The sequence below is a fragment of the Zophobas morio genome, unplaced genomic scaffold, assembly GCF_036711695.1.
Source record: "Zophobas morio isolate AGI-343-1 ecotype UQ-CSIRO unplaced genomic scaffold, CSIRO_AGI_Zmor_V1 ptg000130l, whole genome shotgun sequence".
Taxonomy (NCBI): Eukaryota; Metazoa; Arthropoda; class Insecta; order Coleoptera; family Tenebrionidae; genus Zophobas; species Zophobas morio.
The window spans coordinates 21,403-46,328 of NW_026972235.1; the positions used below are offsets into that span (position 1 = coordinate 21,403).

The 24,926-nt window shown below is 30.1% G+C and overlaps 2 protein-coding genes and 1 long non-coding RNA gene across 3 annotated transcripts; 2 read left to right on the forward strand and 1 right to left on the reverse strand.

Annotated features, from left to right (window-relative positions):
- Window positions 1-2,469: 2,469 nt before the first annotated feature.
- Window positions 2,470-3,957, forward strand: LOC135145131 (uncharacterized). Its single transcript, XR_010283337.1, has 3 exons — window positions 2,470-2,536; window positions 2,593-3,706; window positions 3,864-3,957. It is a non-coding gene; the product is annotated as an uncharacterized LOC135145131 (long non-coding RNA).
- Window positions 3,958-4,999: 1,042 nt separating this feature from the next.
- LOC135145125 (heterogeneous nuclear ribonucleoprotein A2 homolog 1-like) lies at window positions 5,000-7,835 on the forward strand. The gene is made up of 12 exons (XM_064077234.1): window positions 5,000-5,031; window positions 5,108-5,611; window positions 5,673-5,713; window positions 5,775-5,856; window positions 6,015-6,099; window positions 6,155-6,312; window positions 6,369-6,480; window positions 6,545-6,746; window positions 6,792-6,944; window positions 6,999-7,360; window positions 7,425-7,571; window positions 7,703-7,835. Exons 2-11 carry the CDS (start codon window positions 5,115-5,117, stop codon window positions 7,479-7,481), a joined length of 1,749 nt encoding a protein of 582 aa, XP_063933304.1. The 5' UTR covers window positions 5,000-5,031; window positions 5,108-5,114; the 3' UTR covers window positions 7,482-7,571; window positions 7,703-7,835.
- Window positions 7,836-12,890: 5,055 nt separating this feature from the next.
- LOC135145127 (uncharacterized) lies at window positions 12,891-24,453 on the reverse strand. The gene is made up of 17 exons (XM_064077235.1): window positions 24,375-24,453; window positions 24,256-24,310; window positions 24,112-24,184; window positions 15,225-15,390; window positions 15,059-15,168; window positions 14,889-14,916; window positions 14,796-14,836; window positions 14,678-14,735; window positions 14,567-14,629; window positions 14,439-14,510; window positions 14,304-14,378; window positions 14,172-14,232; window positions 14,001-14,077; window positions 13,763-13,814; window positions 13,620-13,702; window positions 13,032-13,107; window positions 12,891-12,984 (listed from the first exon to the last, which is right to left on the reverse strand). The coding sequence occupies exons 1-17, from the start codon at window positions 24,451-24,453 to the stop codon at window positions 12,918-12,920; spliced, it is 1,236 nt and encodes a 411-aa protein (XP_063933305.1). The 3' UTR covers window positions 12,891-12,917.
- Between the last annotated feature and the right edge of the window lie 473 nt (window positions 24,454-24,926).

Consider the following 24,926-nt stretch of genomic DNA (forward strand, 5'->3'; position numbering starts at 1 on the left):
AAAATGAGGTAATTTTTATAGTTATAATTATATATAAAACATAAGTAGCCAAGCCTCCGAATCCTTTCAAACATAACACCTATTTATTTTTTTTATTTTCCTATTATAGCGCTACTCTGCGTTCTATATGTACTTTTTTTTAATGTAAACTTATTTGTAGCACGACCCTTCACCATTGAATCTTCCAAGGGAGCACTCATAACTCTTCAAGGACAAAAGTAAGATAAGCTTCAGAAACTGGCTTCTCACCCGAGACTATCAACAGGAGGTAGCTCAAATTGCTGCTAGCCAGGATTAATAAATATTGTATATATATATATATAACATCAAATAAACAGAAACAAGGAAAAAGACTGGACCCAAAAGTAAAATGAGAACTAATTTTTATAAACTTCATGCCATCAGAGAAGAGTTGTACCAGCACAAAAATGCAGTTTATCAATCCAATGGCTTTTATTTTGGTTATAATTTAAATCAGGCCTCCTTCATTGCCAGTACCTATTGTTAGAGGCCCTTCTTCAAATGTATGTATATGCACCTAATGCATAGTATTTATCTTACCGAAAGTTTTACTTATTTAACGCTTTTAAAGAAGCATTAGATGATCTATCATGATATACTTTTTATTCAGTTGCTACTTTGATAAAAGCGAAACTTAAACTAACAAGTGCCATTTGTGCTTTAGCTTGCTTATATTTATGTTTGTATTTTGTTAGTATACTGAATAGTTAGTTTATTTTTGTTATCCATCATAAGTGGCTTCCATTGTACGAAGCTCTTCTATGATCTTCTCGAACTGATAATAAAAATGACTTTTATTTTATATGAATTTTTTTTTTTTAATTTTAAAAGCACGTATAGTTTAGTTTACTTTTGGCATGCTCCCCTAGTTTGTCTCGCTACACGGGAGTGGTGTATCTGTTTGTGTATACGTGACACGTTTGATTTTAATTACTCTGCTTTTTTTTTAAAAAAGACTTTGGAATATTATGAAACTAATACAGTGTATATAGCTTGATTAACTTAGTTTAAAGAATTACTCAGAACCGTGAAAAAAAAAGTTAGAAAACGTTTTATATCGTAAACTTGCAGAGCGCATAAGTTTGTTAAGTTATGACCTTCCTAATTTAACTAAATAACTAAAATGCCTTACAGAAATTTTGATAAAACAATAAAAAGTCTGCTTTGCTTCCTCTAATTCGTATTAACAAACTCTTTATAGTTTAAGTAAATAAAGTTTTAATTCTGACCTAAATGTTTTCAAAGTAGAAAATTTTATAAAGTATTTAAAGTTAACATAGACGCGTTTTTCGCTGTCATTACGATAAAAAGTAATATAAAGTTTTAGTTAACGATTAGAGTTTGTTTTTAACTTTAACCTTTTAGATAATTTTATAAAGTATAAAAGAATTATTTTGCATTAAATAATATTTGTGGGACAGTCAAACATCTTTTTTATTTCGAAATAGTAAGTTTTATTATAGTACAAAAACATTTAAATATTACAGAGGAGCCATAACTCACGGCCTAGTAGAATCAAATTATTTTCAAACCCCGTATTCAACTAAAAAAAAGCAACTGAAAAATTCAATCAAGCCTTTAATCCTTTGACGGGGAAAACTCTGGGGCTTAAAGCAGATTGTTTAACGTTCCCTGGTAACTAAGTTTACCACTTTCTTGTGCTTTGTCGGTGGCTGCCTAATCCGTTAGAAAATGGTACTCAAACTTATCAGAGATTTTTTTTTCAGAGACCGTGCCTGTCGCTTAGGGCCAATTACCATAGACCTACTCTTTCAAATTGAACCTAGGCGACAAGTGTAAAACATAGTAACCAGTAACTATAAGGGATTAAACAGTAAGGCGATATCAGCGGTTAAGTTTTCCTTAATTATTCCTCTTATCACAACAACGCGATGTGGATAAGTTGCATTAATTCTATTAGGGGTTGGTATTAGCATCCATCATTCCACCCTTTGTCTGGGACTATAATGCATATATAGGAGTCTTTTAAAAAGAGTGTATACAGAAGGATTTATGTTTATGTAATTACTCTTCTTTTAACTTGTACAAATAAAAGGCTTCAAGGAAGAACTAACAACATGGCCCCTAGAGTAACAAGGCAAGTCCTTTACCACTAATTCTTATTTTTTTTTTACTAAAAAGGATTTTGCTTTGAATGCCCAGCATTGGCCAATCTACCCGAACTAATAAAGTTAACAAACGGAGAGGAACTCACGAAGGATTCAAGAGATGGGTTAATTCTTGCTGCTGGTTATGTTTGTGGGACTGTTTTAAAGAAAGGTTAAAAAAAAGTTTTCTTAAACCTGGTTTAAAAAGAAAGTTGACAAAAAAAAATTGTAACGACAGGTTTTAAAAAAGAAAACACTCATTAGAGTTCTGTTCACAGTGTATGTTATCGGTAACAGAAAGTTATTATTAAATTTTTTTTTTCACCCTATGTGCGGTTAAGAAAAATTTAAATTATAGCAACCTGAGTGCAGTGTTTATTAAATTCGCAACGGAAATAGCTTATGAGGTTAGGTCTATATTAATAAAATCCTAAAGTGAATGTATAATTTAGAAGAATTTTAGAATTCAAATGTTGACGACTTGCCCAATACAGAAATTTCTACACGAAAACCATTGGGCAGTTACCGAGTTCTTAGAAGCGCCCGATTATGTAGAGTATCCCAATCCTGATTAATTTTTTTATACTGCAGACTTCACATAAACTAAGCGAATAGTTTTTATAAGTGGTGTGTTACCAAGGGCACCTATAGGTAGTACGCTTATCCAAAATGGTTGGTGGAAAGGCCTTGGGGTTTGGAAAACGTTAAGAGATTGGAATCCTCCACCGAAAAGGTTTTCCAGTGCGGTACTTTGTTGAGAGAGCGGGTTCGTCCTTTTTAAGAATGCGGAAATCTTAAAGACCTCAAGCGCCCTGGTTCCTCTTGCATCACCTCAGCAGCCGACGACCAAAGTTCAAATTGAATAGCAAAAGAGACACCTTACAGTCCCTGAAATAACCGCAGATTTTATTTGGGGACGGCTAAGCAAAGTTTCCGTAAGTTCGTAGAAAGGCGCTTACATCTAGCCAATTTACACGGTCGGTGTGCTGTACGGTAGAGGGGGAACTAACAAAACGCTTTTGGGTGGACTAGAGAGCATGAAAATAACTGAAATAGTGTATTGTGGGCTGACGAATCTAAATATAAAGTCTTCGGGCAAATATTACGTAGAATTTTTGTTCAAAGAAACAAAGACTAAAAATGTTATTGGCCTGTGTAGTTCCAACAATGAGACACGAAGGTGGCTCGTGTTTAGGATTTTTTCTTTTTTGCCGGCCAAGGAGATTTGGTTATAATTGCTGGAATTACTCACAAAAAAAAGTCATCTTGGGAAGCAAGACAGTGCCATCGAGAGTGCCTTAACCGATAAGAGTTTTTACCATCATGCAGGTCAATTATCCAAACGTTACTAGCTTGCAAAGAAGAGGAAGGTGCCCTCCAAATCATGACGTGGCCTTCCCAAAGTTCGGATTTGAATCTGATAGAAAAATTATAGGATGAACTTGATAGAAAGGTCAGGAAAGGATGATGTGGGACATTAAAAGAAAACCTGCAAAGGGCTCTCCAAAGAGAGTGGGACAATATCCAGCAGGAAAGTTGTAAAATCAGTGGCAAGAATGCCGAGAATAGTGCGTGCGGTAATTACATATAGAGAGGTTTTTTTAATGAAATTTAATTTTTTTTGCCCTATACACTGCCTTAAAAATACGATTTTGCTGTAACATATTTGCCTGTTTATTAAAAAATTTGCCACAAGTAATATTTTATTAGGCTAAATTGAACCAAATATTACAGCATTTATCAACTTTCCCCCGGTGTCCATTCCTTCGTGAGCGATGGTGAAAGTTAGGAAAGAAAGTTGGATAAGTTACCACTGGGAGTTGAAAAACTCCAGCTGCACGTGCTCGGACCATGTTACCTGCGCTTCTATACTGCCGTCAATGTTTTATTGTTTGCATAATAAATTCTCTAAATATATTTGCAATTGTACTCCCTATATAAAACCTTTACTATATAACTTTAGTTCAATATAAATAATATTTTAATATAACTTTGGAACCTTTTAAAATGCCCCCTGTAATAAGTAATAATATGACTAAACTACGCTATCGGTATGTAATAAATCTAATACTTTAAATGCTGGAGAACTTTTGCTCTAAAAGTTTAAAGTTTACAATATTTATAAAACAGAGTAGGATTTTCTTTAACTTCTGTCTCAACAGAGACAAGGGTTTTACAGAACTGGTAAACAATAATAAAAACTTGAAAAAACATTATCATGTCTACCATTAATAATTAGTTTTACAATAGTGTTTATGACAGAAGGGTAGAGTATAAGGGCAGTTCACATGTTATATATTGTTAGTTTAACTCCGAGCAATAGTTTTTTAATTTTTTCGTACGTTGTACAGTCGAGTGTGGTGCGCCAGGGAAATCTACTATAACACCGAATAAATCTACATTGTTTTCAAATGCTACGACTTACCTTTATTAAATCACTTTATTGTCTACAATAAGTTTTATATTATATATATTATATTACATCACTGTCTACAAAATATTAAAGCTATCTTTATTATATTACTTCACTATTTGCAATATATTTTAAATTATCTGTATTTTATTGCTTCACTGTGTACAATATGCTTTATATTATCTATATTAATAACTACTTTCAGGTCTGTAATATACAAGTTTCCTAAGATTTACAGTCTGAAAAATTGGCAAATAGTATTAAAAAATTTTTTTGAATAAACAATAAATTAAAGTAGAGTCAAAAATATACGCGCACAAATAGTCTAACTTTTTAATTAAATTGGTAACAGTTATTTTTAGCCAATAAGCGCAAAGACACATTTTTCCAATTTTCCGAACATATAAATTTTCTCTGGTTTGGCGTTGTTTTATTTTAGTCTTTGCGAGGTCTTTTTTCTTTCTGTCCGCTGGCCTTGTCTTATTCAGTGTGCTTTTTTACTTCCTTTTCAGTTACTTTACTCTTTGTATTTTACCTTTTTTTAATGGATTTAAAATTAATTTAGGTCATTAATGAGTGAAGAAAGTCTGGAAATTTTAAATTTAGAACCCGAAGGAACACAAACTACTCATACCGAAGAGAACGATTTAACTACAGAAGCTACTAGTATTATCGAAAATGTTATTCCGCAAGTAGTAGAAGAAGCTCTTGAAACTCCCGATCCGAGTGCTTTAGATAGCATTACTGAGAGCAATATAAATTTTGCTGGGGATGAAGGGGATGAATTAATTCAAGTGCAAAGTCAGCACCCAGTCGAGTCAGCCCCATCTGAATACTATTATGAAAATATTGGCAATAACGAAGATGTTGAGCTTTCCGAAACTGTTAATCATTATGAAAATTTTGAACATAATGAAAAAGTTGATCAACCTTTAAGTATGGAAGAAACTCTTCCTGAGCAAAGCGGATACTACGAGGATGCTGCTAACCAGGAAGATGAAATTTTTTTAGAAGATGGGGCTTCAGATAGTACCGCAACCCGAAGACCTTCTCGTTATTCAGTTGAGGGGTACTTTTTTTTTGTAAAGTTTGTTACGTTTATCTTCCCTTTATATATTTTTTTATTATAGAAAATTATTTATCGGTGGTCTTGCTCCAATGAGTAGCGAAGGTTTTTTATTGTAAAAACTCGAACTATATTAGTTTTTATAAGAATAACGTCTATTTGGTAGCCGATTTAAAGACCACCTTTGAGAAATTTGGAAAGTTAATAGATTGTATTGTTATGAGAGACAGTTATACTAATAGACCTAGGTAACTTTTAATTATCGTCTATAACTCTACTCCAGCAGCTGCTTGGACATATATCTAGTCTTCACCTCTTTGAAGTTATTTTGTTAATTATTTTATTAAAATTTTGAAGATTAATTTTTTTTGGATATAAATTTAATTTTTAATTGCTAACTGTGTAGAGGTTTCGGTTTTATAACATTTGAGGATCCGAGAAACGTGGATAAGGTTTTGAGCGCAGGGAAGATTGAGATTGACGGCCGCACCGTATTTATCTTTTATTTTTATTTATAATAAGAAAATTAAATTTTTTAAAAAAAAGATTGATGCTAAAGCGGCCATCCCTCGTAACGAAGGGAAAAACCCTCAAGACTTAAAGACTAAGAAAGTTTTTGTTGGGGGTCTTGGCTTGACCACTACTGAAACCAACATTAAAGACTACTTCAGTAAATTTGGTGCCGTCCAAGAAGTTCAGCTCATGTGCGTGTCTCGTGCTTTTGCTTATAAAAATTTCTAATCTAGTTTGGTCTGCACAGGCACGACGGGGTCACGCGGCGACCGCGTGGGTTTGCGTTCGTTACATTTGGGGATGAGGACACTGTTGAGAAGGTCGTCCAGAAGCCGTTCCATCAGATCGATAGTAAGCAGGTGACGACACTACGTGGTTTATTCGCGCTATTTGGAACCCTCCTGGTGCTGTTACCTTTTTTAGGTAGAAGTGAAGAAGGCCGTCCCCAAAGTCCCAGCTCAGGTGGCCAATAATTTTCAACGGCGCGTGGACCGGCACTTCACTAGAGACCGCAGCTATTATGGCGGCAATTATAATGATGGCTATAGCGATTACGGGAATAACTATGGCGGTGGCGGGAGAAGAGGCGGAGGCCACGAGGATTACGGCTACGGCGGACGACGTGGTACTTATTATTATTATAAACGAAATATCAACCGCTATTGGGCAGGTCAAGGGGGTTATGATAATTACGGCGACTATGGCCGGGGAGGACGCCCGTCTCACCGCGCCGGCGGCGGTGGCTACCATGGGGCCGCTGGAAGGGGAGGAGGGGGAAGAAGACACGCGCCCCCTCAGCGCCACACTCCCTATGCCCGTCCGGGTATGCTCCCTGCCTTATTTATAGCGTTCTTATTGGTTATACTTGCCTTGATAGGAATCAATGAGGGTAATTACCGAGACAATTACCGAGACTCCGGCCGCGGAAATTATATGGAAGGCGGCGGCGCTACTACGGGGGCAGGGGCTCCCACTTGGAGCGGTAGTAATGCTACACCGTCTGCCGGCAACACCAGCTATAGCGCCTACAGCAACGCCCCTACTGCCACGTGGAATGCCAATTATACCAACAGTGCTTATGCTAATTATAGCGGCGCGCCCGGATCTGCCCTGGCGGAGCCAATGCCTATGGCGCGTTCAACCCATACAACACTGGAGGGGCTGTTTTCAATAATGGGAAGCGCTATGAGGGTTACGAGGGTTACTACCCGGTCGATTACACTTCGTCTGCCCCCGACGGTAAGGCTTCTTTGTTGCTTCTGGTTGGTTCGCGCCTTGGCATAACCGCACATGTGTTTGGTAGGTCAAGTTCGTGGGGCCAATGTTACCCCGGCAGCGGCGGGGGCCACCTCTGGTGTAGGAGCCTATCAAACCGCCAAGGCACCCACGGCCACATCGGATACCACTTATACTTACGGGCGTTGAGTCCGTCGCGCTTACTGGCTGACTGGTACTTTTAATTTTTTTGTGATTGTGGGTGTGTGGGAGGGTGACAGCGGCGGCGTGCCAGTGTGCGTTGCAGTAGTCGGCTAGCTTTGTTTTTTTTTTTTCCTGCTATACTTAAGATCTTTTGCTCTTTAGGAAAAACTCGTAGCTGGTGGCGTTGTACATTTACGAAGCTTTACGTTCATTAGTTGTTAAGAAGCTCATTTGTAAGTCGTTGGGGAGGCACGTTTTTTACTGAAATGTAACATGAGCTTCTAGAAATTTATACTAATAAAAAAATTTCCATCTAATTCATGCTGGACACTCTTTATAATTTTGTTGTAGGCCAGCTTCAGTGTAGCTACTCGTCAAGAGTTTTATTAGCGCCATTTTTTTTTTCATTGGTTTATAATCCCGCCCTTTTGCAGACCGATAAGTGCGCGCTTATCCTGAAGATTCTTTAATAATTTTGCGCCGGTGACAGCCTGCAGCGCGCGAATTCTGCTTTAGCGGTATTGATTTCCTCTTTTTTCGGCCGCCATGGATTTTCGCAGATGCTTTGGTCTCCTCCACGTGTTTTGAAAGCTGCTCGGTTGCGGTTGGTGAGCGATTCCTTGAAAAAGTGTAGATTAACTCGCTTGGCAGTCTGTAGTGATTAGGCCTTTAGAGATTATTTTTCAAAGTTAAACTTGATTTCACTTGGTAATTTTTGTTCGTTTGTTACTTGATACGCATTAGATTATAATTTATAAATTTATATGTAGAGTTTTTAAAAAAAATTTTATAAAATTAGTTTTTCTCTTTTTTTGAAAACTTTCATATTTTAAAAAAGTAGTGTTTTGTTTTATTATTAAAAACTTGTCTTTTTTATTAATTGTACTTTGAGGATTTAATAATTAATTAGGTTTAAGATTTTTTTGAAAAGCTTTTTATTTGTGTTATTTTTATTATTACGGCTTTAGAGAGAGGACTTACTTGATGAATATAATGAGCTTTTTTATATAAAAATACAGTCTAAATTTTTTAATTTAAAATTCGAACGGAAATTGTGTGGGGTTGTGTTAAGATTCTTATTTTATATTAAATGGAATTGTGTAGAATTTTTTTTATTATATTTAATTTAATAAATTACTACTATTTTTGTTTTTTAAAAATATATTAAGATGCCTAATTTTATGTTTTAACAAAATTTATAAAACTGAAAAACTGATTCAATCTTTATATGTTACATGTCTATCTTTTTATCGTTTTTTTTTAAATTTGATAAATTTTTAATTTAGGTTAATCTTTTTTACTTTTATAATTTTTTTATCACATTATTTTTAATATTGCTATTACTAAATATTGTGTTGCGAACTATTTACTAATTCTAATTTTAGCAATTTACTTTAAATAATTTTTTTTACGTACTATTTCTAGGTGCACATCATTAATAAGATAAGTTTTCTTAAGTTTTTTTTTTACTTTTACTTGTTTTCGAATTATTTTTTACAAATTTGCGACTTTTGCTTTTTGATTTAATTCGTTTTTCATAGTCTTTTTACTAACCAATTTTATAAAAAATTATAAGTATTAGTAAATTTCGGAGCTTTAATGTTTTTATATACGATAATAAATAATTAACTTAAATAAACTCCTAAAATTTTTTAATTTAAAAATTTTCGATTTTTCTAAATTGTTTTTTGTGCAACAATTTTATTATTTATAAACTGACTTTCAATTTTTCTACTATTATAAAGCAAAGCTATATTATATTTTTAAAAAAAGCTAAAAAAACTTCATTATGTTTAAAATAAAATTTTTTTGAGATATTTTTTTTTTAATTTGTTATAATTTAAAATATAAATTTTTTCAATAATTAAAATTTTATAAAATTTTAGTATATTTTCTTTATATTGGAATAATTTTATATAATTTTCTTTTACTTATGCCACTGTTATAAAGCTGATGAAAACTGACTTATAAAACAAACTTGTACTAAGAAAGTTTTTGATAATTTGTTTTTAGTTTAAATTTTATAAACTTTTCTCTACAATTAAACGATTATAAAATTTTATTATATATTATTATTTATTTAAAAATATAAATTAATTAATTTATATTAAATTTGCTTATATATAAAGTAGGAAAACTCAAAATTTAACAATTTTTTTAAGTTTTTGCTACTTCTACATTTAAATTTCTTTAAATTTTTTTCTATTTAAAACAAATAATTCAGTCTATTTCTTTTTATCTTAAAATAATTATTTTTTATAATAATTTTAACTTTTTCTAATTTTATAAAGCAATTTTTTAAAAAAAATTATTATAATAACGATTTTACTAATTTGTTTCGAAAAACTAAATTTTCAATTTTTTTTTAATAAAAAAGTATATTTTTTTCACCATACTTTTTATAATGATCGTTACATGTTTATGTAAAAAATATAGATTTTTTTTTTTATTTTTATTAGAGAATTTTGTTTTGAATATAAATCTAAATTTATTTATAATATAAATTTCATAAGGATGTTTATGCTAACTTTTTTTAAATTCATTCTTATTACAAAATTTTACTTATTTTTTAAAGCGAATTTTTAATTTTTTATTATTATTTTTCTATTAAAATGATTTTCTTTATTTATTTTTATTATTATTATTTCTATTGTTTATTGTTGCAACACAATTTATCTGATTTAATTGAGCTTAAATTTTTTATGTTTATCAATTATTTTTTACTTAATTTTTTTTTAATTCTAATTTTCCACAACTTTTATCGATTTTTATAATTTTAGTTTATCAATTTATATTATAGCTGCGCTTTTTACTTTTATGTCTTCTATTTTATTATATAATTTAGGAATTATTTATTTTCATTTTAGTAAATGAAGATATTCTTTTTATTTTATATGCCTTGTTTGCATTTTCTTTTGTTATAGAGATTTTTTTTTAAATATTTACTGATTATAATGCAAATCTTTCAAGCATTAAAATATTTTCTAATTAAGTATAATTATTAACATATTCTATTTTCGACTCCTTTTTTTAATATTATAAAGAAAAAATGTTTTATCCAGATTATAGTAAATTTATAGCAGCTTTTTTCAATTCCTTTATATAATTAACATCACTGGTTACTTGTTTTTAGGTCATCTGAAACCAAATTTATAAATTTTGTATACTATTTTAAACTTTTGCATGTGCCCCTTTTGGTTTTCTTTTTTATTTGAAAATTTTAAAGTTTTTATTTTCGGTTTTAAATTTTTTTTTCTATAAGACTTTATTATAAATAAATTAAAAAAAGTACAAAAAAAAGGATTTCTTTTAATTTTTAGAATTATATTGTCTGCTTTTCAAAATATTTTTATTTCTTATGGATTTTGTTATTACATCTTTATTACTTCCTTGATTGAAGTTTATTTATTTATATTTTTACAGGATTATATTTTATGTTTTCTAATATTGCAATTCTTTATATGAAAGCTCGAGTTAATTAATAGTTTGTTTCTCTACATATATTAAAGCGTGGATTGATTTTTTATCTTGTTACTATTCTTTTCTATCTATTTATAAGCACAACTTTTTCCCTGATATTTTAATTTATTAATAAAATAATATTTTGTTAGAAAGATTTTTTTTTTTTAAATTTGAGATAAAGAAGTTTTTAATTTTGGTATTTTTTTCTTATTTAACTTTTATCTTTTTTGTTATGCTTGTTATGTTTTCTTTTTTATATTACTATATTTTTATTATTTTTTTAGTTATGAAATAAGCACTCCTAAATTATTTTTTATATCAGTTGATTTATAATATATTCTGTACATCTAAGAAAATTTCACTTTACACTTTTTTTTATATTTCTTAAAGTATTTAAAAATCTTATATTTGAATAAAATTTAAAAAATAAATTGTTAATGAAGTTAATTCTGGAGAAAATGGAAATAATCCAAAATAATACTAAAAAAACAAAAAATATCATAAATTCTAAAATAATGTATTAGTACTTTAAATTTTGGAGTGTATTAAAAGTTTTGAAGGTAAACAAGATTTTCAGTAGTATTTATTAAGCATTATAAGGCAAACCTTTTTTTTTTCAAAAAGAATTGGGTTTTTTTATACTGAGGCCGTCTTTAAACTTCATCTTCCCAAACTATCTTTTATTAAATGGTTTTTATTAAAATTTAGATTTTATAAAATTTTATTTAGATTCAAATTTCTTTTTAGGAGGAAATTTACTATAATTCTGTATTGAACGTCATATTTAAAGTTATTAATTAATATTTGTTACTTCTACAAATTATGTTCTTTATACGATTTTTTCAATTTTCTACTTTGAAACTATACTTTCTGTTAATACTTTTTAGCAAAAAAATATAAATATTAACTTTTCTTTACACCCTATTTATTTTTATATATTTTTGTATTAAGAAATACTTTCTAACGAATCTCGTGATCTAGGTTTATCTGCAGTCTTGATTATAGTTTTTTTAATTAAAGATAAAACCATTAATAAATTTTTATCACTTTTCATCTCGAGATTTAAATTACTTCTTTCATTTTATTCTTATAAAGGATCGAGTCTTCTCTAAGTTTTGTACTTGATTAATTTAGCATCCATCTTTACTTGTTCAAATCTTTTATAGCAATTGTGCTTTAGGTCAGTAAGTAAAACTATAATCATCCTAAAATTTCTATACAGATCTAAAAGAAATATGGACACAAGCTCTTTTTCAACACTTTTTTAAAGATAATCTTCGAAACAATATAATTAATTTAATATAAATTTATTTTTAAAAAAAATTTAATTTCTAATTTTATATAAAATCTTAAAGAAAAAAATTAGGAAATTGATATTCCAAAAAAATTTTGCTTAAATTTTTTCAGAATTCTTAAAACAGAATTAATAACTTGACAATGATTTACTTTAGAAAAAATTAAATAAAAATAGAAGTACAATAAATAATTTACTTTTAATTTACCTTTTAAAAAGGTCTAATGTCTAAAAAAAAAAATTTATTAAAAAACTAATGAAAAATTTTATTAAAATTATTTTTTAGGTTCTTAATTTTAAATTTCGCTTTTAAAAATAAATAACTTATGAACTTGTTTTTAAATTGTGTTTTTCGCCGTTAAAAAAAAGATACAACCTAAAGCTTATATAAATCTAAACCAAAAAAAAAAAATCAAATCTTTTAAATTTTTACTATAATTTTAAAAAATACAAATTCCCAAATTAATAAGAAAATATTTTTATTTAAGTGAAAAAGTTCCTTTTTAAACAAAATTTCCTTTTTTTTTTGTAAAAGATGCTTTAAACCTTATTACCGAGGATATCATATATTATTACTGTAAATCAATATCACGTCTCAAATTTTATCGTTTTATAATAAAATTAATTTTCTAAATCGCTGGAGTTGTCAGATTCTTGAAAATTTATTAAATTTAGAAAATCCGAAACCCTGAAGAAAAAATTTATAATTTTTTTCAATTTTTAAAAATTTTCGACCTGATTATATCCAGAACTGTAAGATCGCCGTCGGCATTAGCAACTTTTCGAAGAACTGGTTTCTCTAATGTGCCATCTTCGTTTTATAAAAAGCATAAAAAATAAATTAATATTATAATTATTATAATAGTAAAAATGATTTATCACGGTTTAAATGATATTTATTTATAATTTATATTTTTAAATTATAATTAGCTATAATTAAATTAAAATTAGTATTAATTTACATTTAGAATATGCTAGTTAAAATATTTGATGTAAATTTAACAATAAATAATTATATACAATTAAAGATTGAATAATAATTTTTAATGTTGATATGGTGGTTAACTAATTAAAATGTGCCATTTAATTGAATTAACTTGCATAAATAATTTATAAATTGCTTAATTTTAATAATACTATCTAAATTAATATAGTTTAGTTAAAGTTAATCTATTATAAAAATAGAGAATATTATAATGAATAAATAAAACTTTCAAAGAAATAATTATATTCGGTTATCACTTAAATGCTAACAAAAGGGATCTTTTAATTATTCATTATAATTTATCTAAATAATAAGTGAATTCATATTATAATAATAACCGCGACGAGCGTGGCGGTAGAAACAAGATGCACCGAAAGGACACGTGCCCTCGCCGAAATTATAATTTACGCAATCCTTTTTTCTAGAAGCCGTAAGAATTCCCTACATCAATAATAATGCAGTTCAAAGAAATTTAAAGAACTTTAGATTGGCTGTATATTGTTCGAATAGAGCTTCTTTCTCGGCATCGTCCTCTAAATAAATTATATTATTTTTATCTTAAAAAAATTACGAAAAAAAAAAAAGATTTGACTGTGCAATAATAAATTTTAATTTATCTTTTAAAAGTCAATTAAATTGTAGGATTTTAAATTGATTTTGTGGGACATTAAATTTTTTCAAATAAGCTTAAGCCTAATCAAAAAAAATTGTTATAGTACCGATCCACACAGCGGAGGGGATCACCAAAAAAGACTCAACTCTACATAAGGGGCACTGTCTCACAAGTTCTTTAGGGCTTTTTTAAAAATATTTTAATAAAATTAATTAAATTTATAAAAATTATATAAGCAGCCTAAAAAATTTAGTGAAGAGGCAATTAATTTTCAAACCGATTCCGCTCGCTTCGCCACTTACGGATGCAAGGAAGGCAAAAAGCGTGCTTGCAAGATTCTTATAGGTAATAAAGAAAAAAATAAAGTTATTTGAAATTTGAATCAATTGTAAATAAAAATTTAACTTACTAAGCAAACCGAAACGTCTGTTGGATAAAGTTGCCTTTTCAAGAACAACTTCTAAACAGATACCACATTCAACGCCTAAAGAAAGTTTTTGAAAAACAAAGTTTTCAGAAAAAATTTAATTTAAATTATAAATACCTTTTGACTTTTGCGAATTTATAATTCGCTTTTCCAAATTATTGGAGTTTTCCAAGCAAGAATTAACGTGTGCTTAGTAATTGTTTCTTTAACACGGAAGAGAATAAAAATAAAATTTTTTAAATCACCTTCACTTAGATCTGCACGAGTGGGATGAAGACAGGGTTTCAAGCAAACGGGGCAGGGATTGCCTAAAACCAATAAGGTCATTTTCATAATTCGATAAAATATGTATATACCATGAAGATATAAGCAAGAGTCTCCATAGCCGCAATTCCCAGAAATTAAAAAAGGGCACTTGAAAAAAGTAATATATTTTATTAAATAAAATAATAAAAAGAAAATCGAAATGTTTACCAATTTAGTCTCAAATACTAGCACCTTATCTTCGGATTTTTCTTAGAATAATTGTGTCAATGATGAGAAAAAATTCAAGTTACGTTTAAATACCTTTCACAACTGAAGTAGTTACTGCTTTCTATAAAACAAGTCAATTAAAATTAACCACGCAATAAAATAAAATAATCATTAATATAATATTTCTTTTCCAAATGATAAAAAAGAGAAAGCAAAATATATGCCTCTTATTAAATAATAAAATTATATTTATGCGAAGCAACCTTCGCGCTTTCCCGTAATAAGTAAGAAACAGACATAGACCCATCGACGTTGGTGGGGCGCCTTCGCCCAATATGATCATATCTACAACGGTTTCCGTAAAAACAATTTCCTTTAAAACAAGTAGTAGTATAATACTAACAAAGTAGGATTTTTTTAAAAAATTACCTGCCAAATAATATCTACACGTCTTATCTTCTTCAGCTTTTAAGTCATGTGCATAATTACAATTTGCTCCTTTATAACAAACGCCATGAAGATAATATCTACATCTTAATGGGGAAGAAGTGGAGGCAGAAGCCTCTACTGGAGCGGCCATAAAACTAATACGAACCTTAACAAAAAGAACTAAGAAACAGTTAAACCTGCTTTCTAATAAAAACAAAACTTGGAGACCGCTTTAGGAGCATGGATCAATGCTGACAGATGAGTGGCTCATTAGATGCCTTAAAAGGAAACTCAGTAGGATTGTGTAGAAGTGCGGTAATGTTCTATTTTTGATGCCTTTAGTATGACGGGAAAAAAAAATACGGCGTATGAATTTATTGATTATGTTTTTTTATTCCTTTAAAAAATTTATATATTTGTAATTGTAAAGTTGTTCAAGTATTGTTCCTCATTTTATTAAAATTTTTTAACTTCCTTTATACCTTTGTTGTAATTAATACTTTGCAAACTGTTTCCGGAAGCTATTTTATATTTTTAGTAGTCTCAGTTTTTCTATTTTAAATATGATTATTGAAATACATATAAATTACCTTATTCGCGTTTAGCGAAGTAATATAAAAGTATTGATAGCGCAATCTAATGATGTAACTAAATGTTATTATCTGGCTCAATAAGCCTAACTTTGTATGCGGTACACTAACTGCATACTATCTTTATGAGGTTGGCTTGCATGTTAGATATCCTTAACTTGAAAAAGATAAACGCATAATGGAAAAAAAGAAAAAGAATAATACTTTAGTTATCATGCTGGATAGACAATCTGCGTTGCAGCGCTCTTTTTTAGCTTTAACAGGGAAAGAAAAAGCTGGTAAAGCATATTAATGAAGATAGTTTAGGATTTTTGTATTCTCTGAAAAAATGTTTTTTTTTGAATTAATTGCACCTTTTTTGTGGCCTAAGCTTTAAAATATGTTGCTAATAATTTCGTTTTTAATAATTATTTGTAAACTCAGATTATTATTAACCAGTATAAAACTTAAATATAAACATTGTGAAATTTTTACGAATTTGAGTGGTTGTTGCTCTAGTAGTGAAATAGCTTATATAAAAGTTTTTTATTTAATTTAGGAATAAAGTTAACTACGTTTATAATTGCATTTGAGCTTATAGAATAGAAATTTAGCTACAATCTACCAGCTTAACGAATGCTACTGCCTTATTTAAATTTACACCTAGCTATCCTCAAGATTTACTTGAGGAAGCTGTCGTGCCTGTATAGAAACCTTAACTAAATTGTGCTAAGATTTTTAACTTTAAACTGCTTTAATATTGTATAAAATATTTTATTTTAGAACTAAACTAAAGTTTTTACACACTACAGTACTACAAAAAATTCCATTAAAACTTTCATTTTCAAATACTTCACGGGCTTTCTTTTCTATTATAATCCCCCACCAGTTAATATAGTGTTAAAGGATCGTCACGCTCTCAAATTGTACGGAAAAAATTACAGACTGACTTTTTATAAACTTTTAGTTATTAATTTTATTTACACAATTTATGGGTTGACTTATGCATCTTTCAATTTGACAAAGTTTTTTTTTAACTACTAAATTTCAGAATATTTGTCTCTCTCTGTTGATGTATATAGAAGCTAACTAAGAAAAAGTTCACATTAAGAGAGAATTATTATTATGGTAAAGAAGATGCTATAAACTAATTAAATTTAACTTATGAAAGGTAAAATATATATATATTCTACTTTATGCCATACTCATACTTAAGACAGACTTTTCCAAAATATTTAGTTGCTACATGATCAATGCAGCCCATTTCATACAAAAAAAACCTCTTATTTTTACTTAACACCGTTTTCTACTTCTTATTTTTAAAGAATTTATATAGCGAACCTGTTAAACGTGCAGAAAAAAGAGCAAACCTTCAATAAATAATATTGAAAGTCCTGGTTACCAAATCTTTGCACAGAAAAGGTAACTGAAGTTACAGTTATTACATACTAAAAAGGCTAAGAGACTTTATTTTATCGCTAAACTGTTTTAATTTAGTTTTACTTAACTTCATTTCTCTATATAATAAACAACTTATATAAGATCTTTCTTATAACTTGAATACTAATAGTCCCATCTAATATTTATCACTTTTTTGTTTTTCTCTCCTGCCTGAGCAAAAGTTAGAGACTATAATACAAATATATATATAATTAAGCTCTTAACAGAGTTTCAGGTTTTCGGTACATGTAATAAAAATCGTTCAATGTAAGAAGATTAACAACGACATTTTAAAAAACTTTTGAAAATGTTTTGGACAAAGGCTTACTTATATTTTAATAATTTTCACTTTTTTCATCACATCCTCTTATCCTCTTCCTTTCTTTGTTAAAAAACTTATTAACCGAAATAATTACAGAAAAGTCTACAAAAAACCGCCAGCCAAGATCTCTTCCTTCTTCTCTTCTATTCTTTACTTAACTGTTTGACTTTCCTAGATCTAAAATTAAACTGCAGTATAAGATCGGATTCTCTAGCATAAAAACGTCTTTATTTGTTTCTTGAAATCCTTAATAAGTGGTTCGACACACAGTAATTTTGAGGTTATTGCTGCAAAGAGTAAAAGTCTTCTTTTAAAAAGGAAAGAAAAAGCTTAACATGTTACAAACGTAATTCGCTTGAGAGACTCATATGAATTATCTCGGCATAGTAATTTTATTACGAAAAACTTTGATTGGCTACACCCTTTTTGTTATTAATAAAGCGAAGGTTTAAAGAAGCGCTCTCTACCTCGTTTTATACAACAGAATAACATACATTGTGCATATAAACTAATACTATAAAATTTATGGTCAGGCTTCAATATTAATTGACTACAAGTCCTGTAGCACAACTAGCAAATGATTCTAAAGTTTCTGCAATTCTTTTCTCTAAGTTTTTTTTAAGCTATAGCTTACGAAACACAAACATCTATGAATATTTATAATTTATTAAAGTTACAATATATATAAACTAAATAATTATACTAGTAACACTAACAAAATTTACAATAATAATAGGGTGATACAAACAAAATAAGCAATAACTATACTGTCCGGAATATTCTTTATTGTACTCTCCAATTGAAGCTTTTTTCAACGATGGGACGTCTCCCGCTAACCCTTAAACGAAGCTTTAGAGTTGTAGTGTCGCTGATCTTTTTATTTTTTTGACTAAAACTTAAATATAGAGGAGCGCTCATGTATTTTCACTAACCCCTCCTATTGCAGCATAGAACAACTTCGGCTGTATCGCCCACTGCTAAAAGTATTACGTTTTTTTGAAAAAAGTTGCAATTATATCTATTTAATCCAACTCTAAAAATTTATTAGTTAATATAATCATGCCATCTTCTAATAAGAAAACTTAGAGGGCATAATAATAGTAGTTTTATCTGGGCAATAACTATTTATGTTTTTAGTCTACTAACTCAGTATCATCATTTTGTGGCTTTCATAATATGGTGTATTACTAAACCAATTAAGAAACATGGCTATCTTGTCTTTATACTATGTTAAGCCCGTTTCTCCTGCCACTATTTAACAAAATACTTTAAGGGTAATAAAAATATGTTGGAGAGACTTTAAATCACGATTACGCTATAAAATATTCTTCAAATCTATCAAAAAAAAAATTTGTTTGGTAAATATAAATTAACTTGGTTTGCCACCTAATAACTTGCCTAAAGCTCATTTTAAATATTTATTGAGCTAGCATTACTGTAGATATTAAATTTCCAATTGCACTGAGCACTTTATAATTTAATTTTTCTTAAAAATAGAGGTTAAAGTTGTAATCTTAAAATATACAGAATGAAAAAGAACTATATTTGCTTTAATGCGACAGCAATTTCGCTTAGGCTCGACACCGGTTGTTTTGACTAAACAAACATATTTGGGTTAAAAGTATTCTTAAAAATATATATTTTATTTTGAAGAAACTATATTACTTTATAATTTTATTAATTAAGTAACTTATAAAATTAATTGAAGAACACAAGAGAGCTATATAAGCAAGTTATTTGCTAGCTTCTACTAAGAAAAAAAAATTATGTATAAATTACTTCGTTAGCTATAAGATAGTTAGAATTTGTTATAATAGGAGTAAATTGTACTTTTTAACTATTACAAACTTTTCTCGGCTTTTCTGTTTACTCTGCTAAATTTAATTTTTTTAAAGAAATATACATTAGCATTGTTTTAGTGGATTTGAGTTTCTATTTTTAAGACGTATTCAAATAATTTCAGGTCTAAATTAACACGCATTTTGAATACCGATTTTTTTTGTTAAATTTATAGTGGCGTACTTTAAGCAAGTTAGTAACTATATTAAGACGTTAAGAGAGGAAGCAGCTGACTTGCAACCCCATGGGCTCGGCAACATACAGCGCACTGTTACTTCCAAATAAAATTTTTTAAGAACTATGTAAAGCAACTCAAGCAGAAAAAGACCCCTCCATAGCTATAGCATATTAATAAACTTATAACTTATTACTACGCAGTATAAGCTCTTACTTCTTTGTCCTCTAGTGCACTATTGCTTAAGACTGTAATATTATGTGTTGTGTAGAGCACTTTTTTTTAAGCGAAGTGATTAAATAATACCAAGTACTTATGATTGAATAATCTGCCATAACGTTTAAGAAACCAAAGAAAGCGACCTGCAGTCAAAAGTACTCAGCACAAATTAAAAAAAATTGGTTATTTTGACAAATTTTACGTTTACTAGTTAGGAATTTCAAAAAAAAAAAACATGCAAAGTTTTTAAATAATAAAAATTACAACCTCTATCCCTTAACAACTTATTATTAACAATTGCCAGAAAAGTTAGAATATATACTACATGATTAGCGCATTCCAGGAAACTGAAAGAAGAAATCTAGGAAATTTTAATATTTAGATAATATTGAAAGGTCTTCTAGGCTTAAAGAAATCACGATTAGCCTTATATCCAAAGAACATTCGTAAGATTGTTATAAAAGGCAGCAGGTCCCATATAATCATAATAAAATATTGTTTCCTAAGGTTGGCTTTAACCAAGCAAATTACCGTAAAAAAATACAAATATCCTTATTTAAAGTGTTTATTATCCCTTGGTTGAGCTTTTCTAGAATTTTATTTAAAGGATGACCACCTAAAATGTTGTCAGCATATTTAGTTATTTGTTTATTATTATTATTTCTTCTATTTTCCAGCTTTTGTAAGGTGATTCCATTAACAATTATTCTCTATCATTTAGGCTAGCCTTTCTTATTGCGCGTACCTTACCCAATTTTTTTTAAGTCTCTAAATACTCCACCAATCGCTTAGATTATATGATTTTACGCTTAGATGCTATGCAGCCTGTGCATCTCCAGCTTATTTTGCTACCTTATGGTATATTTCAATACGGTTTCAAATATGCATGGAAAAAAGGTTTATCTCGAAAAATTCTTATTGTCACTAAGTCTCATCTTATAAATTCTTATTCTTTTAATGAAATATTTGAATTGTTTTAAAAACTGTTCTGCTAGCCCTGTATCATGCATGTAACAAATAGATTAAATATTTAGCCACATGAACTGCACAACCAGTGTATAAATAGGGTAAAACTGGAACTTTACTTAAAATTTAAGGAGCCTTAGAAATACCATCACTTATTAGGAACCAACTTTTAATCTTCCCCAGCAGGCGACTATATTTTTTCCATAATTTAAGTTAATGTCATATAAATGCAGCGGGCCTCCCCTTGATTAACTTATGGCGCCTCGTTTTTAGAAACATGGAATGCGTAGAAATGATATTGTTCATTGGAACCTCAAAAAAGCTGGAAGGAACAAAGTTATCTTTGAGAATTACTCCCATACCTATTTTGAAAACTCTTAAAAACCCAGAGTTTTTAACTCTTTGAAAGTCTTTTTTTACACTCCAGATATAGTAGTTTTTTTTATATCATTATCAACGCGATATGAGATTACCAGGAAAAAAAAATTCCAAATATAATACTTCCATTGAGTATTTACCTACTGGATCTTAACTAAACTAAGGTATAATGTTCAATTCCTTAGCATCAAAAAAGTTTATTAATTCTTTTATTAACATCACTATTTATAACTTTGAAATCATTTTAAGGACTGGCTGTTTTTATCAATATAACTAAAGTATTGTAAATATTTTTTAAACATTTTGGAAGAGTTAATAACGCTACTATGACATTCCTAAAAAATTTTTTTGGTTTTATTAATAGCAGTACTGCAAAAGGCGTGTATAAATATCGGTGTATATAACAAGATACCATCTTCTCCTACTTTGAATGTCTTGGTAAAAATATTTAAAGATACTTTAAAGTTTACGGTGGGAACGATACCATCATAATTAGTACTTAAATTTACGCGGTTTAGCAAAGAAGCTACTTGTAATTAACTCAATTTCAGTATTGTACTATAAAAATTCTCATAAATGTCAGTTGCCTTTAAATCATAGATAATAATACCCTGATATTTTGATGCTTACTCTACTAACTTTTTAAAATCTTCATCCTCCTTAATAACCGTAAGGTTAATATCTCTTTAAACCTGTATTTTATGCATATTCTATGCTATTTGATGTTCTTTAAAAATTCGTAGGGGTCAAATGGTACACCATCAATGTTTCTCAAGGTTTGCGGTTCTCAACGTTCCTTAGTTATAAACTGATTAGGCAAGTTAAAAAAAAATCAAGGTCTACCCACTCTTTCTCTGTTGTGCATTTGAGACTTGCTTTGCCTTCTCCGGTTATCCTTATTTTCTTTAATGGGTCGAATCTGCTGTTTTTAAAGCTTTCTCGTAAATTACAATGCAATTAGCTTTTAGAAAAATTATTCCATTCACCCGATACTTATTTTCATAAATTAGCTGAACAGCCCTAGCCGTGCGACATTAATGATTTTAAATTTACCACCAATCATTGCGTCCTGTTAAACATAGTTAAACCTACTTACCATTATTACTGCATCAGTGAACCGCGAGAATATAAGCCCAACGGTATCAGTGCTAAAGATGGGGTCAGGTTTACAAGAAGAGATAATTAAAAAATCTAATCAATTTTAATCTGTATGTAAGCTTTTTATATAAAAGCTGGGTTAGGATTAGGGATTCGGCGGCCTCCAGTCAGATCCGTTGAACGCTTCCTCTGACTCAATGCCGTTGCTCTTTACGACAACCATCTAGGCACACTAACAGCCTGCTGGTGAGAAGCTTTTATGAGCCATGGGAGAGACACGTACCACCGCCCACGTAACGCGCTTTAAGCGCATCTGTTATTTGTTTCGAAGCTGAAAAAATTTGAAGAAATTATCGATCTATGACTGAACTGTACTTTAGTTGCGATTACTCCTGATTGTGGGCTCGGGCATATAAAATTTTTAAGTCGATCGAGTACTAGAAAAAGTCATTATATATATATATATATATATATTAGTAAAATCGGCAAAAAGATGGAAGCTCGTAAGCGGGGAGGCTATGCCTACATTTTGCTGGATGGTCTGCAGATGACTTTTAGCGGTTTTTTACATTATGAAAGGTTATTAAATGTCCCAAACATTCTAAACTCTCATCATGAAGATTGTTACATAATAATAGGAAAAATATAAATACCAAAAATTTAAAACTAACCAAATCTGCCCTCTTTTCCTCTTTTATGTACTTGTTACTATTTGTTAGTTTTTTTGCCACACCAGGCAAAAGAGCGCGGCAGTCCGTTCACTTTCTTTGTAGTTCTTCGGGACCACCCTCGTGGCCCCTCTGGGGCGCACACTGGTGAACATATGAGTTCAAGCCCTCTAAAGGAGAGGGATTTATATTAAGCGATTTAAGACCCTTTTGTAGATCGACCGTAAAATGTTAGCGCTAAATAAAAAGGAAAATGTTGATAGATTAGTTGTAAAATGGTTATGAAATAGAATTGACTTACTTTTTAGTAGAAATATCATAGTAATGGCACCTTTCTTAGCTAAAGTTTATGATTATTGAATAAAATTTAGGATGGAATTAGTTTATAAAATTAAACTTGATAGTGAACCATTCCCTTATGATTTCTAACTGAACTAACATCTTTGACTTTTTGTACGGGATATACGCGTCGACGATCCTTTAAAGTTACATTCCCATGTCAACGGCGAGAGGTTGAGCTATTAATGGTAGCACTTTGCAGCTTGGTTTGCATTAAACCGTTATTAATATCTTGAGACTTTAGTATTCCTTTATGCATTCTTCTTGCAAGTAACGGGTGCTTTTTCCGCCAGATACAGATCGTAAACCGGCCTTATATTAAAAATTACATCTACGGGCGCATTGATCCTTGCGGTCACCAGATGGTTTAGATCTATGGTAATTAATTGGGTTACATCAGGAGACGGACGAACACGTAGAAGTAGACGTATTTCGTATCGTATCCTGTCACCCTCTACTCAAATGCATTAACTTAGATGTTACAGAAAGCCCTCTGCTAAATTACATATTCAATTATTTTAGATCCAACATGGCTAGCTTACGATTTGAAGCTTGTATTCATTTGTTAACACCAAGCCCAATGAAGTTAAATTAGTAAATTTAATTAAAATCAAGTAAAATTGATAAACCTAGTAAAATTAATAAAAGTTAACTATAGTTTAATTTTTTGCATTTTGCCATAATCAAAACAGTATTATTTTATATAGAAGAAATCAAATATAATTTAATAAATTTAATGAAAGAAAATCTTATAAATACTAAAATGAAAATTGCAAAAATTAAATTAACCAAATTTGCCTTCTTTCAAAAGAGTGCTATTATAGAATAACTAAGATGCTCAAAACCTCATATATAAGAGAGCATGCTGATTAACCTGCTCTCTCTGCGAGCTTTCTCTCGTGCGCTTGTCATCTTCATCGGCGCACGAGCTTACTTCGTAGCCTAAGCTGTAACTTCAGAAAATAAACCGTTGTCTAAAATAGTTGATTGACTTTGGCAACTGAATTAGGTCACTTACTTAGTGGGTAAGCTAGGCGTGCTGGGGTCATTGATGGTACACATCCTGAAGTTCCCTATTAGGACCTATGTGCCTTAGACTGTTTGCTTGAAACTTTAAGCATCCGTTTAGTTTAGTACTCTCTTTAACGGAATTGGAGATTATTGTGTCGTCTTCCGTTTTGTTATCGTAAAAGAGTCCGAAAGAGATCGGACCCATTCTAGACACGACTGATTCGTTTGGTAGTCCTGTAGGCTCTCGGTACTGGAATACAAAGAATTATGTCTGCAGGTTACCATCCTGAGACGGACTAGAGTGCGGGTGTAAATGGAATACGACCTTGTGATGTTTAGTAATCCCCTAGGGCGAAATGCTGTCATAATTGCAATCGAAAATATCTTGAGTACGTTTACTAATTCATGATAGGTTAAACGTTTTGTTCTGATTATGGTTGCCTTGCTTGGTTTAAATATATTGAGGCTTGCACGCTACTTAGGAGAGAGGTAGGCTTTTACAAGCGGAAACACATGCTCTTAAAATTGGTAAAACTGGCAAATCAGATGAGTCTCTAGGCAGGTGCTAAATTCCTGTATCAAGTAGGATGTTGCATAATCTCAGCCTGATGAGCTCGTTTAGTTTAAATCGGGTACTAGCATCGACGCTATGAGTTTTGCACAACAAACGAATCCTGA